The 25,814-nt window shown below is 26.3% G+C and overlaps 1 protein-coding gene across 27 annotated transcripts in view; it reads left to right on the forward strand.

Annotated features, from left to right (window-relative positions):
• LOC107452311 (cell adhesion molecule Dscam1) overlaps positions 1-24,978 on the forward strand; it is a 113,306-nt gene extending 88,328 nt beyond the window's left edge. For all 27 annotated transcript variants that reach the window (XM_071178573.1, XM_071178568.1, XM_071178588.1 and 24 more), the window contains 11 exons: positions 246-393; positions 5,729-5,877; positions 8,732-8,863; positions 9,905-10,069; positions 10,999-11,069; positions 12,009-12,246; positions 16,807-16,905; positions 17,452-17,637; positions 20,417-20,578; positions 21,703-21,905; positions 22,671-24,978. In XM_071178573.1, coding sequence (XP_071034674.1) covers positions 246-393; positions 5,729-5,877; positions 8,732-8,863; positions 9,905-10,069; positions 10,999-11,069; positions 12,009-12,246; positions 16,807-16,905; positions 17,452-17,637; positions 20,417-20,578; positions 21,703-21,905; positions 22,671-22,763 — 1,646 coding nt within the window. In that variant the 3' untranslated portion in view covers positions 22,764-24,978. The remainder of the gene's footprint in view (positions 1-245; positions 394-5,728; positions 5,878-8,731; positions 8,864-9,904; positions 10,070-10,998; positions 11,070-12,008; positions 12,247-16,806; positions 16,906-17,451; positions 17,638-20,416; positions 20,579-21,702; positions 21,906-22,670) is intronic.
• Positions 24,979-25,814: the final 836 nt, after the last annotated feature.

The following is a 25,814-nucleotide window of genomic DNA, read 5'->3' on the forward strand; positions in this document are numbered from 1 at the left end:
GTGTCAACAATGGGACACGAACTCCCGTTCTCTCAGTCACTCTCGGCTATTTTTCATACTTCTTCGGTTAATTCAAAGGATACTCACTAAATAAAACATATTATCGATTATCAATCTATCTAAAAATTCTGATACAATTGCCAGACTAAAAAATTTAAAATAATGCTGTCAAAGTATATTAAAAAATACAATTTAAATAAAATCTAATGGTTTTTACTAAAATTGGTTTTTGTAAAAAACAATAGCACCTCCAGAGTTGAAAGAGAGATTTCAAAGAGTAACTGTAAGAAGAGGACATACAGCTCGCCTTTTGTGTGAAGTAAATGGAGATCAACCGCTTCATGTTTCATGGAAAAAAGATAACCAAGATGTCAATATACAATTTGGCACAAGGTAAATATTTTGAACTATTTTACTTATTTTATTCCTTAATAAGTACATAATATTTCCAAAAAAAAAACACTTTAGTAAAAGAAATAAAAAAGGAAAAAAGCACACAGACTCCGTATTGAACTTGATTAGAAACCGCAAAACTTAGAACAAAAATATTTCTTTAAAGTGACTGGCAACACAGTTGTAAAAAATGCATAGTAAATTTAAATAAATGCAAAAAAATTTAAAACAATATGTTACAGAAGCACAACATTTATGAAGGAATTAGAGGATCAATATCTTCACGCAGCCTTTGTCGCATGTTTATGAAAAATCAAATACATTACATAGTGATAAAAAACCAAAAGTAAAATTTAAATAAAACAAATGCACTGTATAAAAGCTCGGGTCAATTAACGATATAAAGTTCCGGCACTTTAGTCGCATCATCCTTAAAATCCATTTTACCTAAAAATCCATTTTTACAGTGAAATACATTTTTACCATAAAATCCATTTTAAACATAAATATTATACTTTAAAAGATTTTACCATAGTTTTTACAGAAATATTTATTTAATTAGTGTATTTTGGCTATTTTACAGTAATTATTACAGTAAAAATTAGAGTATATTAAATTTCTTATTCCGTAATATGTTCTGGTAAAAAAGGATTTTACTGTAAAAAGAACCGGGACTTAGGGCATCTTTCGAAAAATCTATTATTCCATATTTACCGTAAAGTATTATACCGCAATTTTTACAGTAATATTTATTTAATTCGAGTGATGTTGTGTTTTTACAGTAATTATAACTATAAAAATTATGGCCCATCTGATTTTTTGTTCAGCAACATGTTTCGGTAAAATTAGATTTTACGATAAAAAGTACCGGTACCCTGAGTGCTGGTACTTTTCCCCATAATTTTATCCAAACTTTTTTGCAGTGTATTTTCATAAATAGAAATTAATGAAACTGACCTTCGATTTTAAATATAAAGTGATAGAAACAGAAAACCGATGCTAGCTTCATTTTTATTTTAAAATTTACGAGTCTAATTGCTTCACGAATCTTTTTTCGTCTGACATAGTATATTGACAAGTTTTATTTATTGACTGAATTTTAATTAGTCATTAATTTTAATAGTTCTTATCGGGACTCTTTAAAAAAACTTTTTAAATACATGAATATTAAATGTCACTCTCCAGAAATTGAAACAATAAATACATTCCAAAATTCCCCCTACAAATCACATCAATTAACAACTACAATCACATAATTACATCAATTATTTACAAAATGCCATATGTCTATTGTAAATTTTATACCTTGATGCACTTAGAGAACTATCTTCGAATTAAGGTAATTTTGCAAATACAATTTACAATATTACGCATTATCTGCTAAGTTATAAATAGTTGATTGCCTTAATATTAAAACATTTACTACATTTAAAAACTAATAATACGAAATCATGAAATATTGGTGCATTTATATTTTTATTAGCTTTTTAAATTAACAGAAAATAAGCCTAATGTGTTAAGTGCTGATTCATTTGAAGAAAAGTTTAAGTTAACACATCAAAGAACATTTTATTAAAAATATTATTCTACATGAGCTATAAAATGAAATAGGTTGACTAAAATTATTATTTGTATTAATAATGATTTTTAATTGAGATATTATATGCAGAAAAAAAATTATGTATTTAAGTGCAATCTTATACATGAATATAATTTTAAAATTTTTATTTACATAGTGATTCGTTTCTATTCGTAAAATTAAAATAAAATATGTATAAATTTTATTGTAACGTAATTTCATTTTTTGTAAACGCACAGTTTTATTTAATCAATATTTTGACATTAGAATGTCTAAAAAAATAACAATTACATTAAATATTTAAATAATAATTTTCCTGTAGAAAATATTTTATGAATAAGAATTATTAATATCCTTTTTCAGAACTATTAATGTTATTTTTTATTTTATTTCTAAGCTGCTTAAATTAAGCAAATAATTATACACTCTTAATACCTAAGAAAAACGTCTTCTAAGATTATTTTATTTGTGAATTAAAATTATACAATGTATTTTCATACTTTTTCTCTAAACAATGATTCATTTAATGTTCGAATGCAAACAATACCATCTATATTATATAAAACGCTAATACGTATGTATCAATAAAACCGATGATATTTCTTTTCTCGCGTTGGCAACAGTTTTCATTTTTAATTGATGGGCTTCGGCGCGCAGGAGCACGTAGTGAGCATCATATGGCTAATCTATATTATATAAAACACTAATACGTTTCATTTGTTAGGCTTCGGCGCGCAAGAGCACGTAGTGAGCTTCATATGTCTTATCGGGTGAATTCTCACCGAATTATCAAAAAAAATCTCACAAAAGTATCTTCATCGAAGCCGATGCTGTACATCCGGCTTTCAGTACTATTTCATATTGTTTTACAACACATGGTTTTAGCCTTCTGGTGGGAAAGACTTCAAAACAAAACTTACAACTATTACTTTTCTCAACAACTGAAATTTCGAATAGTGGGATTAAGAAGAATCTGTGAACTGTTTGCAATTTCAAATATTGAAATGCACAGGTTTAGAATTTTCTACAGTGAAAAGTTTTCGGAACTTCAGTGTTCAAAAAAGTATACAAAAGCTAGACGTTAAGAAAGTATCCAATGAGCGAGCAAAGCGAGCATCGGATTGCGAAGCAATCCGAAATGAACTGCGAAAGCAGTTCCGGGGGTTGGCGAGTGCCAGCGAGCAGGGGGCGAAGCCTCCTAGTAAGATTTATTAATTACAATGTATGAAAGTTTCTTTATTGAATCAAGAAAACTTCAATAAAACCGTATATTCCCGTTACATCAGTGAATATAGCAATCAAGTTTCAAAAAAAGTAAAGCTTATAGTTCGTTTTGTTTTTCATTATTGCCACTTAATTTGTCAGTCGTCTAACAATCTTGATGACCTTGATGATGTGAAGTTAAAAAACGTGTTTTCCTCATCTGAAATTCACAGAAAAAATCATTCATTTAATCGTCCTTTCTTTTCACTCTCTGACCCGTTTAGAAAAACTCCTTTATTTTAAATGAAATTATTATTAAATCACTTTTAGTTGGTAATTTTTTTGTATAGCATAAAGACTTAATATTACTGTTGTTTCAAAAATAGTTTGTCATTAAAAATAAAATAAAAAAACAATCATTGCATGGGAATAGTAATAACTTCCGCGTAATTATAGTAACATTTCATCAAAAAATGACACGGTAAATTACCGTTAACATTATCGATTTTCCTATAATAATACGATATATTTAATAATACAGTGATAAAAACGTTCTGGCATAAGTTTCTGCTCCTATTAACTGTTATCTTTTATGAATTTTAATCAGCATATTTCTTAACAATTAATCAGATATAAAAAATATTGTATATTTTTGGTAAAAATCCTGATTGAATAAAATATATATCTTAAACTCTAAAAAAGTATTCAAATAGAACAATTTGATTACAATGAATCCAATGGTTAAAAAAAATTTACATAAATTTTTCTTTCTCAAGATTTTAATTTCCTCACTCAGTTCTGAAATCTACCAGCTCCTCAAGTTTCGGAAATGCATTCTTTTATTTACTTATTTATTTTTTAAAGTTTTAAATAAGCTTTTCCGTCAGTTAAATATAACTAACCCTCGATAATTCGGTCAAATCAACGTGTTACATGCATTTAAAAATTACGTTTTGCTTCAAAACCAGCCAAATTTAGCAGATGTTCATTTGAAAAACCAGACCATCTCCATATTCACCAAATGCCATTTTTGAATAAATGTTAGGTTATTACTTGCTGTTTAACGTTATAATAGTGTCGCTTGCCACTTATACACACTAAGAATGTTCTTTACTAAATTTTATGCTTTTTTGTTCTATTTCTAATTTTACTATAAAAAAGTCTGCTCAGTCAGTGTCTTTAATAAAAATTTACGGCAGTTATTATCGGATATTATTTGAACATTTTATTATATGCGTTTCCATTTAATAAAATACAACTCATGCATGCATGAGTACGCATGCAACTCATCACTAGTTGATATTAGTAACATAATATCATATTATACTATATTAAACATCAAGCTAACTTCGATGTTTAATATAGCATAACATGACACAACAATCTAACTTTTTTTATAATAAAAGTTTTATAACTTCTGAATTACGTCATTCAATATTATGAGTGTTATGTTTTTAAGTCACTTTTGCAGAGTGCTAATTCGTTAAAAAATTTAAGTCATAGATAAGTCTTTACACAATCATAAAAATATAAAAATTATGTACTATAATAAAAATATGTCAAAAGCAAGTGCTTCACAAAATTAAATGATAAATGGGATCATGCAATTGTTAAGAACATATTTGTTTCACCTGTAGAACCCTGTTTGTTATGAAACTGCTAAAACTGTTTTAGGCATTAAAACATTAGCTTAAGCAAATTAATATAAGTACACAAATGTAAAAAAATAAATATAATTTAACCAAAGTTTATAATTAATAGTTAAATAAATTTAACAATAATAAAGAACACGTTGAAAAACATTGATTTAAAAAGCAATTAAATTAATGTCACAAAATCATAATTTTATTTTTAAATAGGCTAAAGATTTGCTGTTAACAAAAATTATCAACCATTTTTTTTATTAATTATCTTCTAAAAACAGTTTTAAAAATTTGACAATAAAAGAATTTTATTAGGTCTTTTTTAAGGTTTTTGAGAGTATGATATACAAACTATTTAATATATCTTTTGAAAAAATTTAAGGCAATAACAAAGATACATTATTTTTGAAACATATTTATTAAAATTTTTTGGATATATGAACACTTCAGTATTGAGTATAACCCTCTGTTGAGTGCATTATGTTTTAATCTTAATATTTTTTAAAAAATTGCAATAGGTTTTAATTGACTCAATTCCTCGCGTGTTGTATAAACATATATATAAAATTCTGGCATTGTGTTGTTTATTACAAAACAATTAATCAATTCAAAATTTTAATTATGAACATTCTTTAAATATCAATAAAAACCCTTTAAAAAGATTCATGACTTCTAAAAGTATTATTTTATTTAGAAACAAACTTGAGGGGAAAATCTGATTCTAATAATTATTTGGCCCGTGCGCTTACAATTTCATACATGAATATTTTTTTATTAACGATATATGTTATGCCTTATGAAAACTAAATATATGGTAATTTTTTGTTGCCTTGTAATTAGTAATAAACTTTCTTGTAAAAATCTTCGGTTATACTTAATTTATGTAAATTGCAAAACCATTTACTTTCAGATTTGAAGTCGTGAAAGATGCAACAGATTACGGTACAAAATCGGAATTGCTGGTTCACGATTCTCAGAAAGCTGACGTTGGAACTTATGTGTGCAACGCTCATAATCAATTTGGTAACGATGAAGGAAAAGTGAAACTCATAGTTCTAGGTAATATGAACTATTAAGAAATCAAATATTATTTTCATGAATTAATTATTAATGTTCAGAGATAATTATTCTGATTAGTAAAACCAAAATATAAGGTATTTAAACCATTTATTTGGTTATTTTATTATTCAAACGGTAATGGTATTCCAAAAATTTTTGTTTTCAAAACTGTAGTTCTTATTGCCACATATTTAGTAAAGAATACAAAACTTAAACGTAAATTTAACCATTTAACCTAAAAAATGGTCTCTATGCCTTGCTCTAAGGTATCATAATAAAATTACCAAATTTTTCCCTCACCACTAAGTTTTCAGTACAGAAGTGTTTGGATACATTGAGAAAACTCTTTAATATTATTTATTTATTTATTTATTTATTTATTTATTTATTTATTTATTTATTTATTTATTCATTTTTTTGGTAACTTAAGTGGGCTATTGTAAAAAGTTAATTCAGAATTCTAATGCGCTTAAAACTCATTATTAAATTAGATTCAAAATCATATTATATTCATCATTCTGAATCATAAAATTTATCTCTTAAATATTTCAAATCATTTTTGCTTATACTTTTTCTTTTTAAGGAAAATAAATCAAAATTACAATTTTTTGTAGTAGTAAAATTTTAATATTTTTCAAAATATGATTATTATTTTAGTCATTGAATTGCTTTTGACTGGATGCATGGGCTATTGCCTCATTGGGTCTTCTTCTTTTCTACATGTCTTAGTTCATACTTACAGTAATTAACATTTGTATGAATCTGTAACAAAAATATCAGATATCCTTTCCCGAGCGGTCATTTTAAGCATACACAAAGGGCATAAAAACTAACATATAGTACAAAAGGTCACATTGTTTTTTGAAAAATCTTTTCTTATCCTTCAAAATTATACATTTAATACAAAATACAATATAATAATACAAAAAACATAAATGCATTTTTAATAAAATCAAAAACTTTTCTGTAGTACATCATAATATTTCCATTTAACAATAAAAAATATTTTCTTGACATTTCCTTTTAAATATTTTATCTTGTTTAAAAATGAAGTCTTCTTGAAATCTATTAAAATATTACCGAAAATGGTTGAAAAAGAAATATTTATAAATAATGTTTAGAAAATAAACATAAACCATGAAGACTTGAATACCAACCATAATATAAGAGTTATGTTGAGTAGGTGTTTGGTAAATAATCTCTCATAACAATCTTAATAATGAATCATCATATGATTTTGTTTTTTATATTCTCTCTAATAGATAACTTTGATCTTCAAATAAAAACATAGTTATACACCATTTAACTCGTCATTTAATTTGAAACGTATCTACAATATTTTTACCAAACATTTCGGTATTATAAAGGAATGGTGTTATTAGTGGTTAAGGAAAAGGTGACTTTTTTATATTTAGGGAGGGAATAAAAATTTTTAACTTACAAATGTCTCAAATGCTATCTAATCTGCTTACTGTGATCATGCGTGTTTTATGAGAAATTTGTTTTCAAATAAACATCCATTTCATTTTTCCAAATTCAGACATTGATTTTAATAATTAATCAAACAAAATGTAACTAAAAATCTCATTTTAAAGTGTAACAAAAAAATTTTTTATTTATATAATTAAGTTTCGATTTATTTTATTCGTATATCTTAGCTTTGTGCATGAAATTCATTTTAGAACCTGTGTGTTTTAACTCTTTTCATGACTTTATAGTGATTGGAAACAAATAAAGAAAATTCAATTAATATTATTTGGTTTTATTCTTAGCTATGCAGTTCAAATGATCTCAGAATCAGAAAAATTAGGAATAAATGAACTATTTATAATATTATTATAAGCGTTTAAGAAATCCGTGAAACGATATCACCTATATCTTAAAGCAAAATTTGTAACAGCATTTATAAAAAGAAATCAGTGCATAATCAATAAACTCAGTACTTATGGTAATGAAATTTCTGGTTAAAAAAATCGTAACTTCGGTTAATAAAATCAAAATATACGGCATTTGAACCATTCATTTGGCAATTTTTCAATTGATATGGTAACTTTTTAACAAGAATCCAAGTTTCCAAAATTATAGTTCTAAATGCAGCAAATTTAGTGAAAAATACGAAATTAAAAATTAAATTTAATCAAATAAATTGTTTTTCGCCATGGTCTAAGGTATCATGATAAAATTGCCAAATTTTATCACATTAACCGAATATTATCACCTATTATAAAATAATCTTTTATTGTTAATTTTTACAAAATTATTACCTAAATGCTTTTGTAAAAATTACTGAGCTTTTTCGTGTTCCCATAACTTTACCATATTCTGGTAAGGTTATGGGAATAGTTATAGCATAGCATTGAGCACAGTTTTTTCTCAGTGTAGTTATCAGAGAGATAGTGAAGTAAAAGAAAAATTAAATTAGCAGTTAAAAACACACTTTTGTCTGGTCTCTTGACTAAATTATCGGAACCATGTTTTCCAAATAACGGCTACTCCTTATGTTTGAAAAATCAGGTCTACTCAAAGAAAATATTTTTTTCGTCTGATTTTTTCTTACTTAAAATATGATATATGTTAATAATTTGACATAATTAACATATATTCTTTAAACCATCAAGATTGCATCTTATAACATGTAAATCTGATCATTACATGAAATGAAGTTACATATAAGGTGAATGATTTTCTTTTCCACTTTGTACTCTGAAAGAAGGTTTAAAAAATTTATTTTATATTTTTTCTTCCTATTATTTTGGTATCATCTATGGCTAAATTTAACTTTATTTTTATACATTGATGTATTTGTACTTTAATTTGGAAAATTCAAATGTGATTTTTACTTCCTCCAAAACAGAACCTCCATCTCCACCGACTGGTCTTCGAACATCTGAAGTTCAAGTTCGATCGATTCGATTGTCTTGGCAACCATCATCTTCTGATGAAGGGATAGTTGAAAATTATGTCGTCAGATATTGGAGAAATGATGGTAAGACACTAAAAGCATGCTTTTTTACAGATTCATATAAATAAATAAAAATCACATCTTTACTTTACAAATTATTTTTAAAGATATCAATTTTTAAGCTTGTATCTATATTTGTTTCTGAATATCTAATTTTTTTATAGCATAATTGTTATGCATTCAGAATTTAGAAAAAAGAAATCGACTTATTTTTATTTTTGCATGCATATTTCAGCTTGAATTTCATAAGTTTAAAATGCAAGTTTATTTTTAAAATAAATGTATGCTTGGTACAACTAATATTAAATCAATCTAAACTCACCATTGAACAAAAATAAGAGCTCGGTGTACAAATTTCATACCTCATTTTTTTAAGTTTCAAATAAGTCATTTGTTTAATTAAATTATTATAAAATAAAAGAACTTTTCTAACCAGTTCACTTGCACTATAAAAAATTCAGGATCAAATTACGAAAAAAGTAACGGCACTCTGGGTGCTGGTAATCTTTACCGTAAAATTTATTCTTTCCGGAACATGTTATGGAAAAAACCCGTATAATGCCGTAACATTTACAGAAATTATTACTGTGAAATCACTGAATCATTCCAATTAAACAAATATTACTGCAAAAATTATTGTATAATTGTATAGGTATTTTAGGGTAAATGAATTTTTCGGATTATAATGTTCGGACGTAAAATCCCTTTTAACCGGAATATGTTACTGAATAAAATCTTTGATATACCATAATTTTTACAGTAATTATTACTGTAAAATCTCTGAACTGCTTTAATTGAATAAATATTACTGTAAACATTATGGTATGGTATTTTACGGTAAAGGTTGTATTTTACGGATAATACACCGAAATTGCCAGTTTTTACAGTACACAGCTCGGCTTACAAAATTTACATCTCATACAATAAGATTGATTCATTGAATCTGGATTTCTCTAATGCACTGAATCTTTATGCTATTGCCGTTAAAATTTATCTATCTTATTAGCGAAAATACTTTATCAACTTTTAATAATTGCAGCATAAAAAATTTTATTTGCATTTCAGAAAAAAGAGGCAAGCTTCATCAAGTTACACTGCCAGCTGTTCAAACATCTGTCACAGTTCCCAATTTACATCCAGGGACGTCGTACAGTGTCCAAGTGTTTGCTCAAAATAACGTTGGTCAAGGAGATCCTTCGCAGCCTATAACATTTCGAACTATAGAAGAAGGTTTCAATTTTTATTTACATGATTTATTTATATCAATTACAAACAAAATAACAATTTTTTCATTTTTGATGCTTATTTACTTTATAAAAACTAAATAAAGATATAATACAAGTTTTAAATGCGAATTAAAAAAGAACCTATTTTAACCTATTCAAATAAAATGTTTTGCGTAGATAAATGGTATTTATAATTTAAATAGGATTAGAGACAACAACAAAATAGAAGGGGAAAAAGGGGAAGATCCATAATATTATTTTTGAGTAAATTTCTGGATATATTTTTAGTATTCAACTGGTTTATAATATTGTTTTACTTTAAACATTTATGCTTTTTAATTTATATATATATATTTTAAACTATACTCTAAATCATGAAAGTGTACTTTTGATGAAAATATGTTTCTATAAATTTTTGGCTAGAAATAACTATTCTGTACTAACTTTTTATAATATTTCCCTGAAAATCCCACTTTATATTGGCGACTTTACGTATTTTAATAATATACAATAATAACTTGCAGGCAAATGAAGTTATTAATTTGTTTATTTTATTGTCTTTATTACTAACGTTTATTAATTTTTATTACTTTTTTGTAATTGAAATTTATTAAGTCATATTTTTATAGATTTCAAATTTATATAATGCAAAATCGTATTAAAAATAAATTGTAGTATTAATGGTGGTTGTGTAGCCAAAATGCAACATAGGTTCTTAAAGGCTTTTAACAAAATAATTAAATTCATTATAAATGTCCGTTTTATCATAATTTAAATCCTGAACTTAACGGGATCTAACATTGATTTATAAATTCATGTTGCATTAAAGTAATGAACATCATCATATCAAATAATATAATGGCATTATCATTTTACACGTTACACTTTCACGGGCCTGCATTTACTCATACATTTTTTTTAACTTTAATTTAGCTCCTGATGGAGCTCCACTTGATCTAAGAGTTGAACCTGTGAGCTCAAAAGCCATTCGAGTTTCATGGAAAGTAAGTATAATAACTAATAGATTAAACGTTTTTTAATGCAATTTTAATACTTTTTCTTTTTATTGTTATTTAGGAAAAATATTTTTTAAAAATCCTTGTTAGGCCAATTAATGCATTATGTCTAGTTTCAAATTTAAGAAGCATTTGATTAAGCCATTAAATATATAAAGCTTTATCTTTGATTCATGTATATTTTGCCCGCAAATTTATCATATAAAATTTAGTTTCCCATATTTTCAAAACTATTCAAACTTTTTTTTCTTCAGGTGTTATTTAAAAAAAGTTTCATTATTGTTTTTGAATATTTTAAACTTTTAATTAAAAAAATTATAGCCTTAGCCTATTGATAAATTAATGAAACGATCTATTTTAATATAAAAACAAACTTTTTATTTTTATTTTCACACTTCGTTACAAATCTATAATGTCAAAACTCTTTTGACTGCTCTTCATACCAAACTGTTGAAACCATATTTTCCAGATTGCACCTAAACCCCTTAATTTGTGTATCAGAAATTCAATTTCTGGGTTTAAAAAAAAGGTTTATTTAAAGAAAATCAGTGATTCTTAAATTGTATATCTGATCTTGTACCTGAAATATTATCACTAATTAATTAGCATATGTAGAAATTAAGCACCATTAATATTGCATCTTAATACGTAAAAACTCAATCCTCGGGCAATAATTATTAAAACGTGCTTTTTGCATTTTATTTTATTCATTTTCCATAAGATTTTCTTAAAAATCGTAAAACTGATCATTCTTTTTTTTATTTATTAAATAGTTTTTACTTATAAGGGAAATACTGTGATAGATTATAATTTTGTACATATTTATTAATGTGATTTTACATTCATTATATTATGATTTTATGTACATTTAACATCATGACAGACATTGTTATTAGCAATATTCACATCGATTACTTTATTCTTCAGCCTCCCCAACGCCATCACTGGAACGGTCCCCTCCGAGGTTATTACGTTGGAAATAAAGTTGCTCATTCTGGTTCATCGTTCACATACCAGACAGTGGAAACAACAGATAGGAGAGGGGGATCGCTCCTCATCCAGGGCCTCCAAAAAGCCACCACCTATATCATTGTTGTAAAAGCTTTCAATGCAGCTGGCTCTGGACCCCCGACGCATGAACTGCAAATCACTACTCTGGAAGAAGGTTGATTGCCATTCATTGTTATAGAGAAACTTTGTATAATAGTTACTAACAATTCTATTTTCTCAGTAACTCTATTTTACATTGAAATGTGCTATTATTTATATTTTTATATACTATTTTTTATGATTTTCTTTTTAACAATATATTATTTAAAATAACAAAATATTAAAGTTGTAAATAAAAATTAACAATCAATAGTTAATAATTCAGACATTAAAACTTAAACTTTACGTGATAATAAATAATTATTTATTCATTTGTATTATTAAAAGTAACAATTTTGTTTGGTAACTCCTTCTTATATTATGATGAGAATAGAAAAAGCTTGCTTTCCATATCATATAACAAAATATAAAATGAAAAAGTTCTTAAGAGTTTAGAATAAATCAAAATACTGCGAAATAATTTTTTAAAAAATCTTTCGCCAATGTCCAAATGTTAAGAAAAAATATTATACACACATAAGTGTTATGTAAAATTGGATTAAATAATATTAACTGTTTATTCATCTGTCAGTTTTTTAATAAATTATTTTTTATTAAATTATTTTTATATTCAATTTTTAATTACATTATAGATTTATTATTAAATACAGATTTTTAATGACTGGAGGAGAGGAGGGAAAATGTAAACTTGGTAGCATTATTTTATCGCTTGTGATTTCTTAAAGACAAGTTTTGAGCAAATCATTGAGTTTTTTTTTACCCTTTATTACAGATACTTAAATCCACTTTCCATTTTGAAGTTTTATTTTTTTATTTAATTTATTTTGAGTTTTAAGAAACGTTAGAAATGGAAATATTATTTCGAGTTTCTACATTAAAAATGTAGGGTATGTTTATTCAAGAACTCATGTTTAGTAGAGCTTGTAGCTAAAAAAATGCCTCCTCTTTTTAAAAAAACGTTGTATTCTTTTAAAACAGTGATTAATAGTTGTTGAAAAGAAACTAAGCATATGTGACTGTTTACACACGCTTTCTATATATGTATATATTTAACGAAAGCCGCATTTATCAACTTTAGATACCTAAGAATAAACATAAAAAGTTTTTACTTAATGATAATTTTGAACATGTAGTGAAATATATTTAAATATACGTTACATATACGAACTATTTATGTATTTTCTATATCTTGGACCCTGACAAATATTTTGTTACTTTACTTTATCAACTTAATAACATGATAATCATACTGTAACTAATTCAACTTAAAACTTCAATCACGAGCTATAACCAATATTAAATTTTCATTAATTGTTTTTTTTTTAAAAAAATTCGCTAAATTATTAAATTAAGTGTTTGTGGTAAATCAAACGGAAAATTTAAAACTTTATTTGGTTAAAATTTATTTGAAATTTAACTTTTAATATATTGTATTAGTTAAACTAGAGATAATTAATTAAAATTTTGAAATTAAATAACTATATTATAATCTGCACACCTAAACCAAATCAAATTCGAAAAATATAAATTACACAAAACCGGTGCACAGACTTAATAAATACGCATTGTATTTTTTCATAATTATAAGTATATATTGTTTATTTTTGCTGACACCATAGACAGTTGAAACCAAAAAACTGCCAATGAGCATTTTGTAACAACATAAATGTTCCAGTTTAGAGAAGTAGAGCCTGCTCTGCTTTGAGTTTATTGATCGATATTAACGATTACTTTCTCCCTCGTCCTCTCTGCTAACGCAAAGCAAATGAATAATCCTCCCCCATTTGGCTGACATTTTTGGCCACACTTATGAAAAAATTTTTCCAATAAATGTTTTTATATATTACGGCTGTATTGTATATTCATATGTTTATATTTTATGACTATGGAAAATTATGATAATGTCATGGGTAGCAATGAAACTCCATAGATCCTTTTTAAATGATAAAAATATCAAATTGATTCAAATTTATGTCCAATTACAGATACCGCAAACACATTTTAAATTCAAAAAACTTATTGTCCATATTTACAAACAGGAACTTACAAAATTATATAATTTACTTATTATATCCTAAAAGAAACGAAGACTTTTATAATTGTTTCATGACGCGTAAAAGAAATTAAAATTTTAATTTTTTGAATATTACAAATTGTACAATTTCCCACGTACACATAAATGAATTTTTTTTTGTAAAATATATTCAAAATATGAAGTTTTTTAAGATTATGAAGCTTAAAAAAGTTATTTCCCAAAAGTAATCCGAGAATCTTCCATGATTTATGCACCTTATATAAGTGCTCTTACATACATTTCAGGCAATAAATTTGTTGTATTATTTTAACTATAGAATAAAAATTTTAACTAAAATTATAATGCTTAAATAATAAGGAAAAACTTATAAAATATATTATTTAACCTAACTAAAAAAATTTGCAGTGGCCAAAAATGGAAATTTTGGGAGTTTGATATTGCTATCAGTTCACTCATATTGTGCCAGGCATGACGTCATTATTCTTTACAGCTGCCAACATCATTTTTATTCAGTTTTGCCCACATGCATGGGTTGATTATTACTTTGAACATGCTTCTAAAATAAAAAGAGAACAACAATAAACTGTGCAAATGAAAGATATTAATGATCTATATATTTTAATAAATACTATAAGCATTATTAAATTTATTACTACTTTAGCTAAAATTAGTTGATTTTTTTGTAACATTTAATTTAGAATAAATATTTAGCTTGATATAGCTTGGATAGCTTGAATAGATTTTTTCTTTTATACGTTAATTCATAATAAGTGTAAGTTTAAAACAAAAGGATAAATATTAAAAATAAGACAATAAAGTGCAGTGACTAAAAGAAAAATACAATTTATGAGCACATGTGGTTTAGTATAAAGTCTCTACTATTTTTATTCTTATAAATTTAAAAAATATTAATTCTAAATTGAATGATAGAAAAAATAACACCATGGTAAAATTTTCCTTTTTTTTTTCTTTTTTTTTTTAAACTTTAATTTGAGGAACTCTGTTTATGTGAACTTAGAAACCATTTTTCTTAGATTTTTCACCAGATTTCAATAGATAATTAGTCAAAATAATCCTAATATTACATTTTTAAGTAAAAACCTCAAACTGAATTAAATTTAAATACACAAATTAGTATTACTATTTTAAAAATACAATTTGTTTTATTTAAGAATCAAAAAAATAAATAGATGATTTTACCTCTTTAATTATATTGAAGAAAAGAGAGTGAGAAATGCATTCCAAAAAAATATAACATGATTATTATTTAATTAAACGATTAAAAAAAATTCCTTGTTAAGTTTTATCTGAATGACGTCATGAAATTTAGTAAAATAATTAGACGTGAGCATCATTTTTCTGCAACTATACTCCGTTGCAAATTAAGAAAAGACCATTGCGGTATAAAATTTTAGTAATTATCCGCGCCTGCATACAGCTCCATTTTAGTTTGCTATTAAATTATACAAATATGCATTCAAAACAGTACAAAAGATTTTAAGGGGACAAATTTAAGTCGTGCTATCTTTTACGATATATATTATAGAACTATTAAAAAAAAAAAGGATTATATTTTCGCCTTACTGGAATCCTAGACTTAGCGACATATTTCAATAAAAAAGGAGAACATGCGTTTTTCAAAAAGAAACAAATATATGACGTTACAAGAGAATTGGAATTGATTGGACTATTAAAAATGGCGCGTCTTATGCTGACATGCTCTTAACAAATCAAATGAGAGATAAAGAATTTTTACTTTTGTTTCGCTGTAAATGAAAATCGTCTGCAAGTAACGATATTTATTATTCTTTCATCAGTTTCTTTAAATGCGAACAGAAAGACGTGTATTTTTTAAATATTATTTTTATTGATTCTTATTGCTTATTAATTGATTATTATTGTTAACAACTATTATTATTATTAATAAGAAAGCAAGCAAAAAGGAGGCTGTGCAATGTCGTTTCAAGAGTTGACGATATTGATATACGTTAGCACAGGGAGCTTGGCATCCTATAACGCATGTACTTAGATACAAACAGAGGGATAATGGTTTTTTCTTAACTTGCAACAGAGTATAATAACTTATTTTTTAATTGCCTAATCAGAGAATAGGCTTTTGGATGTGTAGAAAGACTTGATTCGTGCAAGTTACATTGTTTTTCGTTTTTTTTAAAACTTTATTTCTCAATTTTATTATCCTCTCCAATTCAACTATAGAAAATATTATTTTATTTACAATTTATACATTATATTTTGGGCTGTTCGCTCCAAATGTAAGATTTATTTTCATTTGGAACTTCTTTAACAGTCAGTAATATGATTTTACAGGGCATCTGCTTTAGCTATGATAAATAAAGTCAAAAAAGAGTAAATAAACTTTGAATTATTAAATTTAAAAAAATAATTATGAAAATCACGGTCAAAAAATTTGATATGAAATAAATATTTGACACTTTGGCGCTCAATATAAAAAGTGTTTAGTCTAGTCTTCCATAGAATGTTATTATTATTATTATTATTACTAGCATGCGTTTCTGTCGCATTTATACAACAGAATTATCTTTAAAAAATGTTTTTTAGATCCACCCTCTCCACCAATTGTGGGGGTAGCTGATGTCACATCATCTAGTGTTGGAATACATTGGAATATAGGAAGTGACAAACAGCCATCTGTTGTCCGTATGTATATTCTTATATTTTCTCATTAAGAAAAATTTTGAACCTAATTAGATTTGCCCTTTTTTATTCATTTTACTTCTCATAATTAAAAATTTAACATTTAATCGAGGATTAATTTAACTTTAAAGCTTTAAGAAAAATCTAAACAAATTAGTTAGCCAAAATTTTACGTTTATCCATAAAGTTTAACATGCATTACTAATGAGGCAAATCATTATCTAAATTATTCGTATTGTTTATTCTTTAAGGTATTGATTTTCAAACTGACCGAAAGTGTAGCTCCTATTAAAATACAATAAATCGATATGATAGTTTGTATATTGCTTTAAAAGATAATTTGATCAAAGCAAGTAAAGTTTTCCATGCTCTTGAAAGGTTTTTTTCTTCTCCTTTTCTTCAAACTGTTAATTTTTTTTTTAAAAAAAAGCGTATATTTTATTTAGAATTTATCTAGAATCGTATGCTACAACTTAAACGTGACCTTAACCAATAGCATCATAGGCTAACCTGTGTATGTTCAAGATTTTAAAAACTTTTAAATTTCAGAGTATCTTTTGGAGTTTCGAGAAGAAGGTGAAGAGTGGGATCATATTCATTTACCAGGAGATAGAAGTTCATTTTATTTGACAGGACTCAAAGGCTCAACCAGATATGAGCTGAGATTAGCTGCATACAATGTATTCGGTCGGGGAGAATTTTCACCCACTATAGATTTCACTACAGGCCTTGCTGGTAAGGAGTTACTTTACTTTTCATATATACTTTGCTTCTTAACTCTTTGACGCAGAATTTTTATAAAACATATTTTTCCTACTTTTATTCATTATTTTGTATTAATTTAGGTCAAAACACGGCTCACTTCCAAACAATAATTTTTCAAATTTGCACTTACTAAGGAAACAGTGATTCTTCATTGAAATTTCGTTAATTATAAAATCAGTTATTGATACATTTTTGAATAGAAATGAAGAAAAATTGGATTTTGTATTTTAGTATAAATATAATTACGATAATCTAACAAATTTTTCAGTAACTATTATACAGTTTTTTATAATTAATATACACAAAAATATTTTTTTGCTTGTAATTAGGGCGTTAGGAAAAAATATATGAAAGAGACACCAATGTCCCATCCGCATCAAAGGGTTAATAGATATCATAATTTTTAAATATTATTTAAATGGTTTCTTATTCTATGTTAATATGCTATATTTGTACTCGACTCATATTCTCTTACAAATAGATATGTATGAGGTTTTGCAATAAAATTTCTCAAATAATTTCTGCAAAATTCTGTTATGATGCTATGTTATTTTATGTACTACTTATATAAAATATGAATTACAATCGGATTTCGATATCATGAATTTTAATAACCCGAATTTTTCAATACCGTAAAAAAAGTCTACGTTTTCTATTCTGATAATAATAAAAAGAATTTGACCATATAAAGTTCGAGCTTTTAATAACTGGGTTTAATTATATAAATATTTTATTTGCTAACATTTATTGACACTTCAGAAATATGTACTTTTCCTGTTTCTTATACTCTGTTAAATTCCAAAACACATTATTCCCATAAATCTAAATCTACTAGACCTGGTGTTCGATTTTCAGTGGTGGCTTGAAGTCCACTTAGCTTATCTGGAAAGTGAAGGTGATTCGCGCACAATGCTGATTACATTGCCCCAATCATGGAGTTGATCACGAAATTGTGACGGCTTAACCTCAATGACTCCCTGTCCACAACAGGCTGAAGAGGGAATGCTTTGTTTTTTTTTTACCAATTTTAGAACACCTCAGACAATCCTTTCTTTGAAAAAAAAATTCAATTTATTTAATACTTTTAAATTTAGACTAAAACTACCAATTTAAGTCTAAGCGGGACTTTCCAGAGCATCGTTAGACATCGCCTTCCTTTTATTAGTGTTTTCTGAAAAAAGAACTGAATTGAAATGCAAAAACAACTTTATAAAAAATACGCTAACATTATTACACATTGAGTATTAAATTACAAAAACATTAAAAATGAAATTGGAACAATTTAAAATGAATAATTCATAATGAATAATTGGAAATGAGTCCAATAGATTCACCTCCGACAAACATTCCGAAAAAAGAGGTTAAAGTTTAAACGGAAAAAAAAAACTTTGAAAAAAATATATTCTTATGGAAAAATCATTTTAGTCTGTTTCAGAGGGGTTCCGAAAACTGATACGCTTTTGAAAAGAAATTTCATTTCAAATCATCCAATTAAAAAAAAAGAAAAACATTACTCCAACAGCTTAGAAAGTAAAAGAAGAAAAAAAAGGCATTCGCAATTAAGTAGTTGAACACGCATTTAAAGCTGAAGAGAAAAATATTTGCCTGGGTTTATATATATGGTTCAGTAAAAACATTTTGATAAAAACTCTCTTGTCCGTCTGGGAATTAAGGTGTTGAGTGTCTAGGTGATGACGTCATTTGTTAAATAAAGGTCAATTGAAAACAACCGCGACTTTCTTCTCTCGTAAAATTTTATCTGATAAGTTTTTAAAAAGCCGAATGAAACTTAAAAATGGAACCTAAACCATCTTTTTTTTTAAACTTATTCTATGAATAAAAATCGTATTTGATATCATGTTTCAATGCTTTCTGTGTTAGAAATATGTTATTTAAAAAGCTTAGGGAAGAAGAAAAAACAAATAAAATGACATTTTAGTAAAATTGAGAAAAATTTTATAATGTATACAAACATCGAAAAAAGATTCGTTCATAAAACAACTTTTTTTTTTAGTAAATTTGTTCTTTAAATGCTCTTGTCATATTGAACAAGGTTTTTGTAGCGACTAAAAAGCTATTTTTATAACATTGCCTGTTTGTAATAATTCTTCATGACTACAAGGTTTTCAACAACATCTGACAGCGTGACAATAAAATAGCACAAAATCTCAATATGAAAAAGTTTAATTACAAAGTTTAATCTAATTTTTTAATGTCTAAAAGGTTACTTTAATGCTGTATTCTTTGGGATCATAAAAATATGTATACAAATCAATGATTTTAATGCTTTTTATCTTGATGAAAAAGATTCGCTAAATCTGTACTTTTCAACAAAAAAAAATTATTTTTTTTTGAATATTTAAGCAACAGCTCTTTTGGGACTGTGGAGTTTAAAATTAAAACTTTGTTCGAGTTTGAAGCAATGCACTTTAACTACAGGATTTTTTTTTCTTTTTTTTGTTATTTCTCTTTGTGTAAAAATTTTAAATATTAAAAAAAATAATAATTTGGTGATATAAATTATTTTTTATACTCAAAATCGAAATCACTAAATTCTTAAACACAGAAATTTGAGTGTTTTCAAACTATCACTTAACATTGCATTTCCATTTGACTGCTGAATAATGACTATAACTATATTTACTCTCTGAATAATTAAATTTCGATGATGTATTATGTGTTTAAAATAACAATAATGCTAAAATATACTGTTTACTAATGAAAATAATAAGCTATTTTTCCATTTCAGAAATATCAGTCCCCTTCTCAGCAACACACATCAACACTCCTTTCTATTTTAGACCTTACTTTGTCATTCCTGTAGCTGCATCAGTTGTAGTCATAGTTACAACAGTCGTTATAGCTTGGGTCTGTTACAAAAGAATGACTCTCAGACAAGACAGATTACTTGGTATGGTTTTTTTTTCATAGAAAATAACAGTTTATGATAATCATTAATTGCATACACACAATACAAAATCTATCCGAACTGATAAATAGAGTAAATACTATATTAGTTGCATATACAATTGTAAGAAAATATTTTCTTTATTCTTCAACTCAGTTCTTTTTACATTCCTTAATTCTGCGCTTTTTTTATATATAGTTTTATTTGTTTTATTTTTAATTCATTGTAATGAGGCACAAAACCTGTATACTATTCTTCCGATTTTTTTTTTATTATTTAATTATTTTTTTATTTATTGGCGTTGAGAGAAAAAAATTCAAAGATAAAATGTGTCATGAAAGATGTCGACAACATTGTTCTAATGGTTTCTTAAAAGACAAATTCAATCCAAATTGTGTTTTCAATTGACGTTAAAAATTTATTAATATATTACAATTTCCGAGAAGAAACAAAACTAAATTCGTTGGGATGTCTTATCCATTGACATATCGTTTAACAAATACCGTTTTTCCTCTTTAGAACATAAGAAATGTATGTGTCCCATCAATAGTTAAATAGAAAAATTTAAGTCATAAAACAAAAACGATTTTGGCAACATATGTATTAAATTGAAAGTAGACTTTAATGACACAAGATTCGCTATACTGGGCCTGAATGTTAACATGCTCTCCAGAATTTAAAATTATAGGTTAAAATGCGAATACTTTACAATTCAACTATTTTTTTACCATTATTATATTAAATTATAAAAACAACTATTATTGAAAAAATTTACACATAATTGTTTTTAGATAAACGAATTTTAATGTGTGCATAAATTTTTTAGATTCGCTTAAGAAATTACCACGTTCCTAAATCTAAAAGTTTAATCATTTTCCTAAATTTTTGAAACTATACTGCTAGATATAAATATATGAAGATTTTTTAAAATCTGAACAATAAAATATTCTAAATGCATTCAACCACAAAAATAATGATCATGATCAGCTAGTATCTATAGTCAATTGCTAAGAACTGATGAAAAAAAAAGACTTGCAGGTCAAGATTATATTAGAATTTATGACTCTTAAAAAATTATAGAAAAATTAAGACTGATACTAAAATACTTATTTTTCTTTCCAATGTAGCTGCGTGTCAGCCGTTAGATTGTCGACTTATGCAAGCTAGGATACCGCTACAAGGTACAGCTCCAGGTGCTTTCTGTGATCCTGTCGCTAGGCCACCATCATATACACCGCCTATGGGTGCAAGGCACCCTGTAGGAATACCTGACGATGACGATGCATATGATGCCCCTTGGGACACAGCCAATCCTGGAGTACCCGCAAATGTAAGAATTTTGAATATTTTTCACCTTATTTATAAATTTATAAGATAATAAGGAACACTCTCGATATTATTTACAAAGCTAAATGGATTTTGTTTAAGATTTCTGTTAGTTATAGCCTCTCTAATTTACACTATTTGAAATTTCAAAGCTGAAAATACGTTTTGTTCCTTGCAACACCGTACTTTTAGATCGAATAATATAAATCTGACAGTGAATTATGAAGAAAAAAAACATTTATTTAAAGGACTTGGAGCAATAATATAAGTCTTTTTTTTTCAAATTGTATAGAAGAGCATTATTGAAAAAAGAAAAAAGCACTATTTTTATGTAGGTCGTCGAGATGTCGAAAACCAAATTTGGGTAATAAGAACACACCGTCTCAAAGATTTTATACTCAAAACAAAATTTAGGCTATATCTAGATTAACCAAAAAAATTATATATCAGTTAACTACAATTGTACTTTTTATAAGAAGCATATATAAATATATATATGCAAGCTAGAATTTTAAACCAAAATATTAAACATGACAACAATTGATAACAAAAGAACGGATTTTTGCATATGGAAATATCCCTATCTATATTGTAAAGAATAATTTATTTTGAGCATTAGTCATGAATATCATAAGCAATTTTTTCACGTTGAAAGCAATTTTTAGGAGATAAAATTTCATCATTATATGAAAATACGAAATACATTATTCAATTATGTTATACAATTAAGTCGATAATCCTGACTTCCTTAAATTTTTTTATTCTATAGGCTCAAGCTGGAAGTTATACTCGCTTGAAAAGTCAAATGCCCAATCCAGGTGGTGCAATAGTCATTGGTCACCAAAGTGGAGCAAGTCGTTAGTCACGAAGAAACCTTTCCTTTCGAAAGATTTTATACATAATTCCAACGTATTTCCTAGTTTCTCGAATGATATCGGAAACAGTAGGCAAAAAATTTGTGTTCACGATTTCGAATTTTCTATAACAATTCTATGCAAAGGAATGCCTCCAAGTGGTCATTATTTTTTCCATTTGTTCCTGTGAGATGTTTTTTTGTATTGTTGTTGACGATTTAAGCCAAATGTTGTCATTGATTGTTGTAGTGTTCATCATAGCTTTTGTTAGAGAACTCGAAATGAAAGTTCTCTTGAAATAAACTGCTATCCTGTTAAATTTCATAGGCCAACTGTTAAAGATCCAAAATGTGTTCAATGCTTTCTCAAAGTTCATTTATTGCATTATTTACAAACAATGAATATAATGAAAGTAAAAAGGTGCAATTTTTTCAAAACAAACTTTACTACAAAAATAATTCACGTCAGAATAATACATCAACGTCAGATATGGTAATAACCAGCATTATTCTATCGGATAATCGTTCTCCAGGGACAAATATGTTAGCAATTCTTCATTATTAAGTTAATTTTTAAAAAGAGAAAGTGACTTTTTTTATAATGATCTTGATGATTCCCAAAAACTTTGTGTAGATCAGAAAATCATCAGGTGTCCAAAGGAATTTAAGTCTTGTGAGAAAAAATAAATATTCGTGAAGAACTTCCGATAACAGTTAAAGCATGTCAAGAATCCAATCCTAATTGCTGCACGTTAAGCATATCAGAAGAATCCTTTACATTGAATAACAAAACATTAAATAACACAAATCCCCCATGCAGAAAAAGTATAAAACACTGGGAATCGACAAGCAATTATGTTCAATTGATCGAATAATTCAACTGATACAGGTTGAGATATAATGTAATGATTCAGCTAATAAACATAATGAATTTTGTTCTGACGTGTTATCTTTTTGTAATAAAGCTTCCTTTTGTAAAGAGTAGGCAAAATTTACTTTCGTAACATTCCACTTAAATCAAAATTAAAACTATCTAATTATCAAAATGCATTGTTTAAATTTGTTGAAATACACCAACCGAAAGTACTTCTGATATTATCATTTAGGAAATAACGTCTATCTGGTTAACTTTTATCGATTGATTTCGAAGCTGATTAATCCATCATTATAATACTCTCATAACCTCGGTCTGATTTAAAACGGATTTGAATGTATCACACTGCTAATAAATTATAACTAATTTATCATACAGGTTGTACGAATGTTTTGGTTGAGATTTTAATCAAAGTGCATTTTGAATATATCTTAGAGCACTTATAAGGGATTGTAGCACCATTTTCGCAAATTATGTGATGTCTCCTTTTTCTACATTTATTAGGATTAAGAAAATTCTTTCTAAAATTTTAAGACAAAAAATAGATTAGTAAATAATACATAGGGAAACAATGAACTTTGCGACTTAAATAAAGTTATGAGAAAACTTTCGACTTTCCCCTATGTGATGAAAAAAAAGTTATCAGGGCTTTTCTGGCATGACTACATTAATCTTTAGCATGTTGCTCATATTTGAACTTTAAAATCCATTCCTTACTAATGATGAACACTTACTTAAATGTTTTTGGCAAGCCATGAAGTATAAAGTATAATAATACCAGCAGGTATAGAACAACTAAGTTTTAAAAAAAGGGGGGAGAAATTTTTACTCTTAATTATGAGACTTTCCAAAACCTTTTTTTTTTTTCAAAGAATCTGGATCCAAATTTAAGATACACTAAAAAAATTCATTGTTAAAGTAAAATTATCTAATCTCTTATGCATACCATTTTGTACAAAAATGCAACAAATTCAGATTGCTAATTATTCAATCAAAATGAATGATTAGTGCTGCAATCATTCTTCATTTTGAAAGAATTATCAGACCTTAAACAAAGATTCGAATAAAATAAAAGTGATAAGACATGTTTCATGCATCTGGTGAGTTTAGACTGATATACAGTTGTTCATAATCTCTTATGGCCTTTTCCTTGATCCGAATAACAATATACATTGGAGTTAAGCTATAGCTCCAAGATGAATAAATATAATACATTTTTATCCAAGACAATTTAAGCTGTTAAGTATTGTAACCTGCATTTAAAAGCATTGTAAAAGCTGCAACATCTTGTAAGACAAATAAAATTTTAAATTGTGTAATTAAATTTAATAAAAATTAAAGCACTGATTATTTTTAGTGATCATAAATTTTTATTCTACATATTTAAAATATATTTATTTTGTAAATTAGCTGCTAAATAAAAATTAACCTTGATGAAAAAAATTGTAAGCTGACATGTCCATAAAAAAGGCTGTTGTCTTTTGATGGAATATATGCACATTTAATTACTCATTTAAAAAAGTGCTTTTGCTTACAATAAGGTATCTAAAAAACTTTGTTTTTTTTTTTTTTGGTTACAATAATCCACATCCACATCGAGATTTTTCGCGCTACTTTCAACGTATTGATAATGAAATTATGAATACAGCTTTCTTTTACTTTAATATCAGAAGACAACAACCTCAGAACAGATATTTTTTTCAGTTTTTTAGTGCATTGAGACAGTTTAATATATGCAGTAATAATAATGAACGTTATTATTGTTATTACTCATTTTTGAAGGCAGAAAAAATTATTTGAATTCAAAAAAAATATAAAAAATAAACTATCAAGCAATAAAACTTTAAAGAATTCCTAAAAATAGCCTTAAAATATATAAAATTCTCTTAAGACATTATTTATTTAAGTTTTTTTTTAAAGACTCTGTTTAATTAAACAAGAATGTCAATCAAAAATTATTCCTTTCCTAAATTTATATCGGACATATAATTATATTAAAATACTTATATGAAGAGAAACTGAAATTTCATTTTCATTCTAGTTTCAAATAATTGCAATAGATAAACAAAAGAATAAACAAAAACGGGAGAATGTACTGATACCCATTCTAATTTTTTATATGCAATATAACACAAGTATAAAAGAAAAAGCAAAAAAATCCATGTGGAAAAAAATTTAAAATTCCA

The sequence above is a fragment of the Parasteatoda tepidariorum genome, chromosome 3 (assembly GCF_043381705.1).
Source record: "Parasteatoda tepidariorum isolate YZ-2023 chromosome 3, CAS_Ptep_4.0, whole genome shotgun sequence".
In the NCBI taxonomy this organism is placed as follows: domain Eukaryota; kingdom Metazoa; phylum Arthropoda; class Arachnida; order Araneae; family Theridiidae; genus Parasteatoda; species Parasteatoda tepidariorum.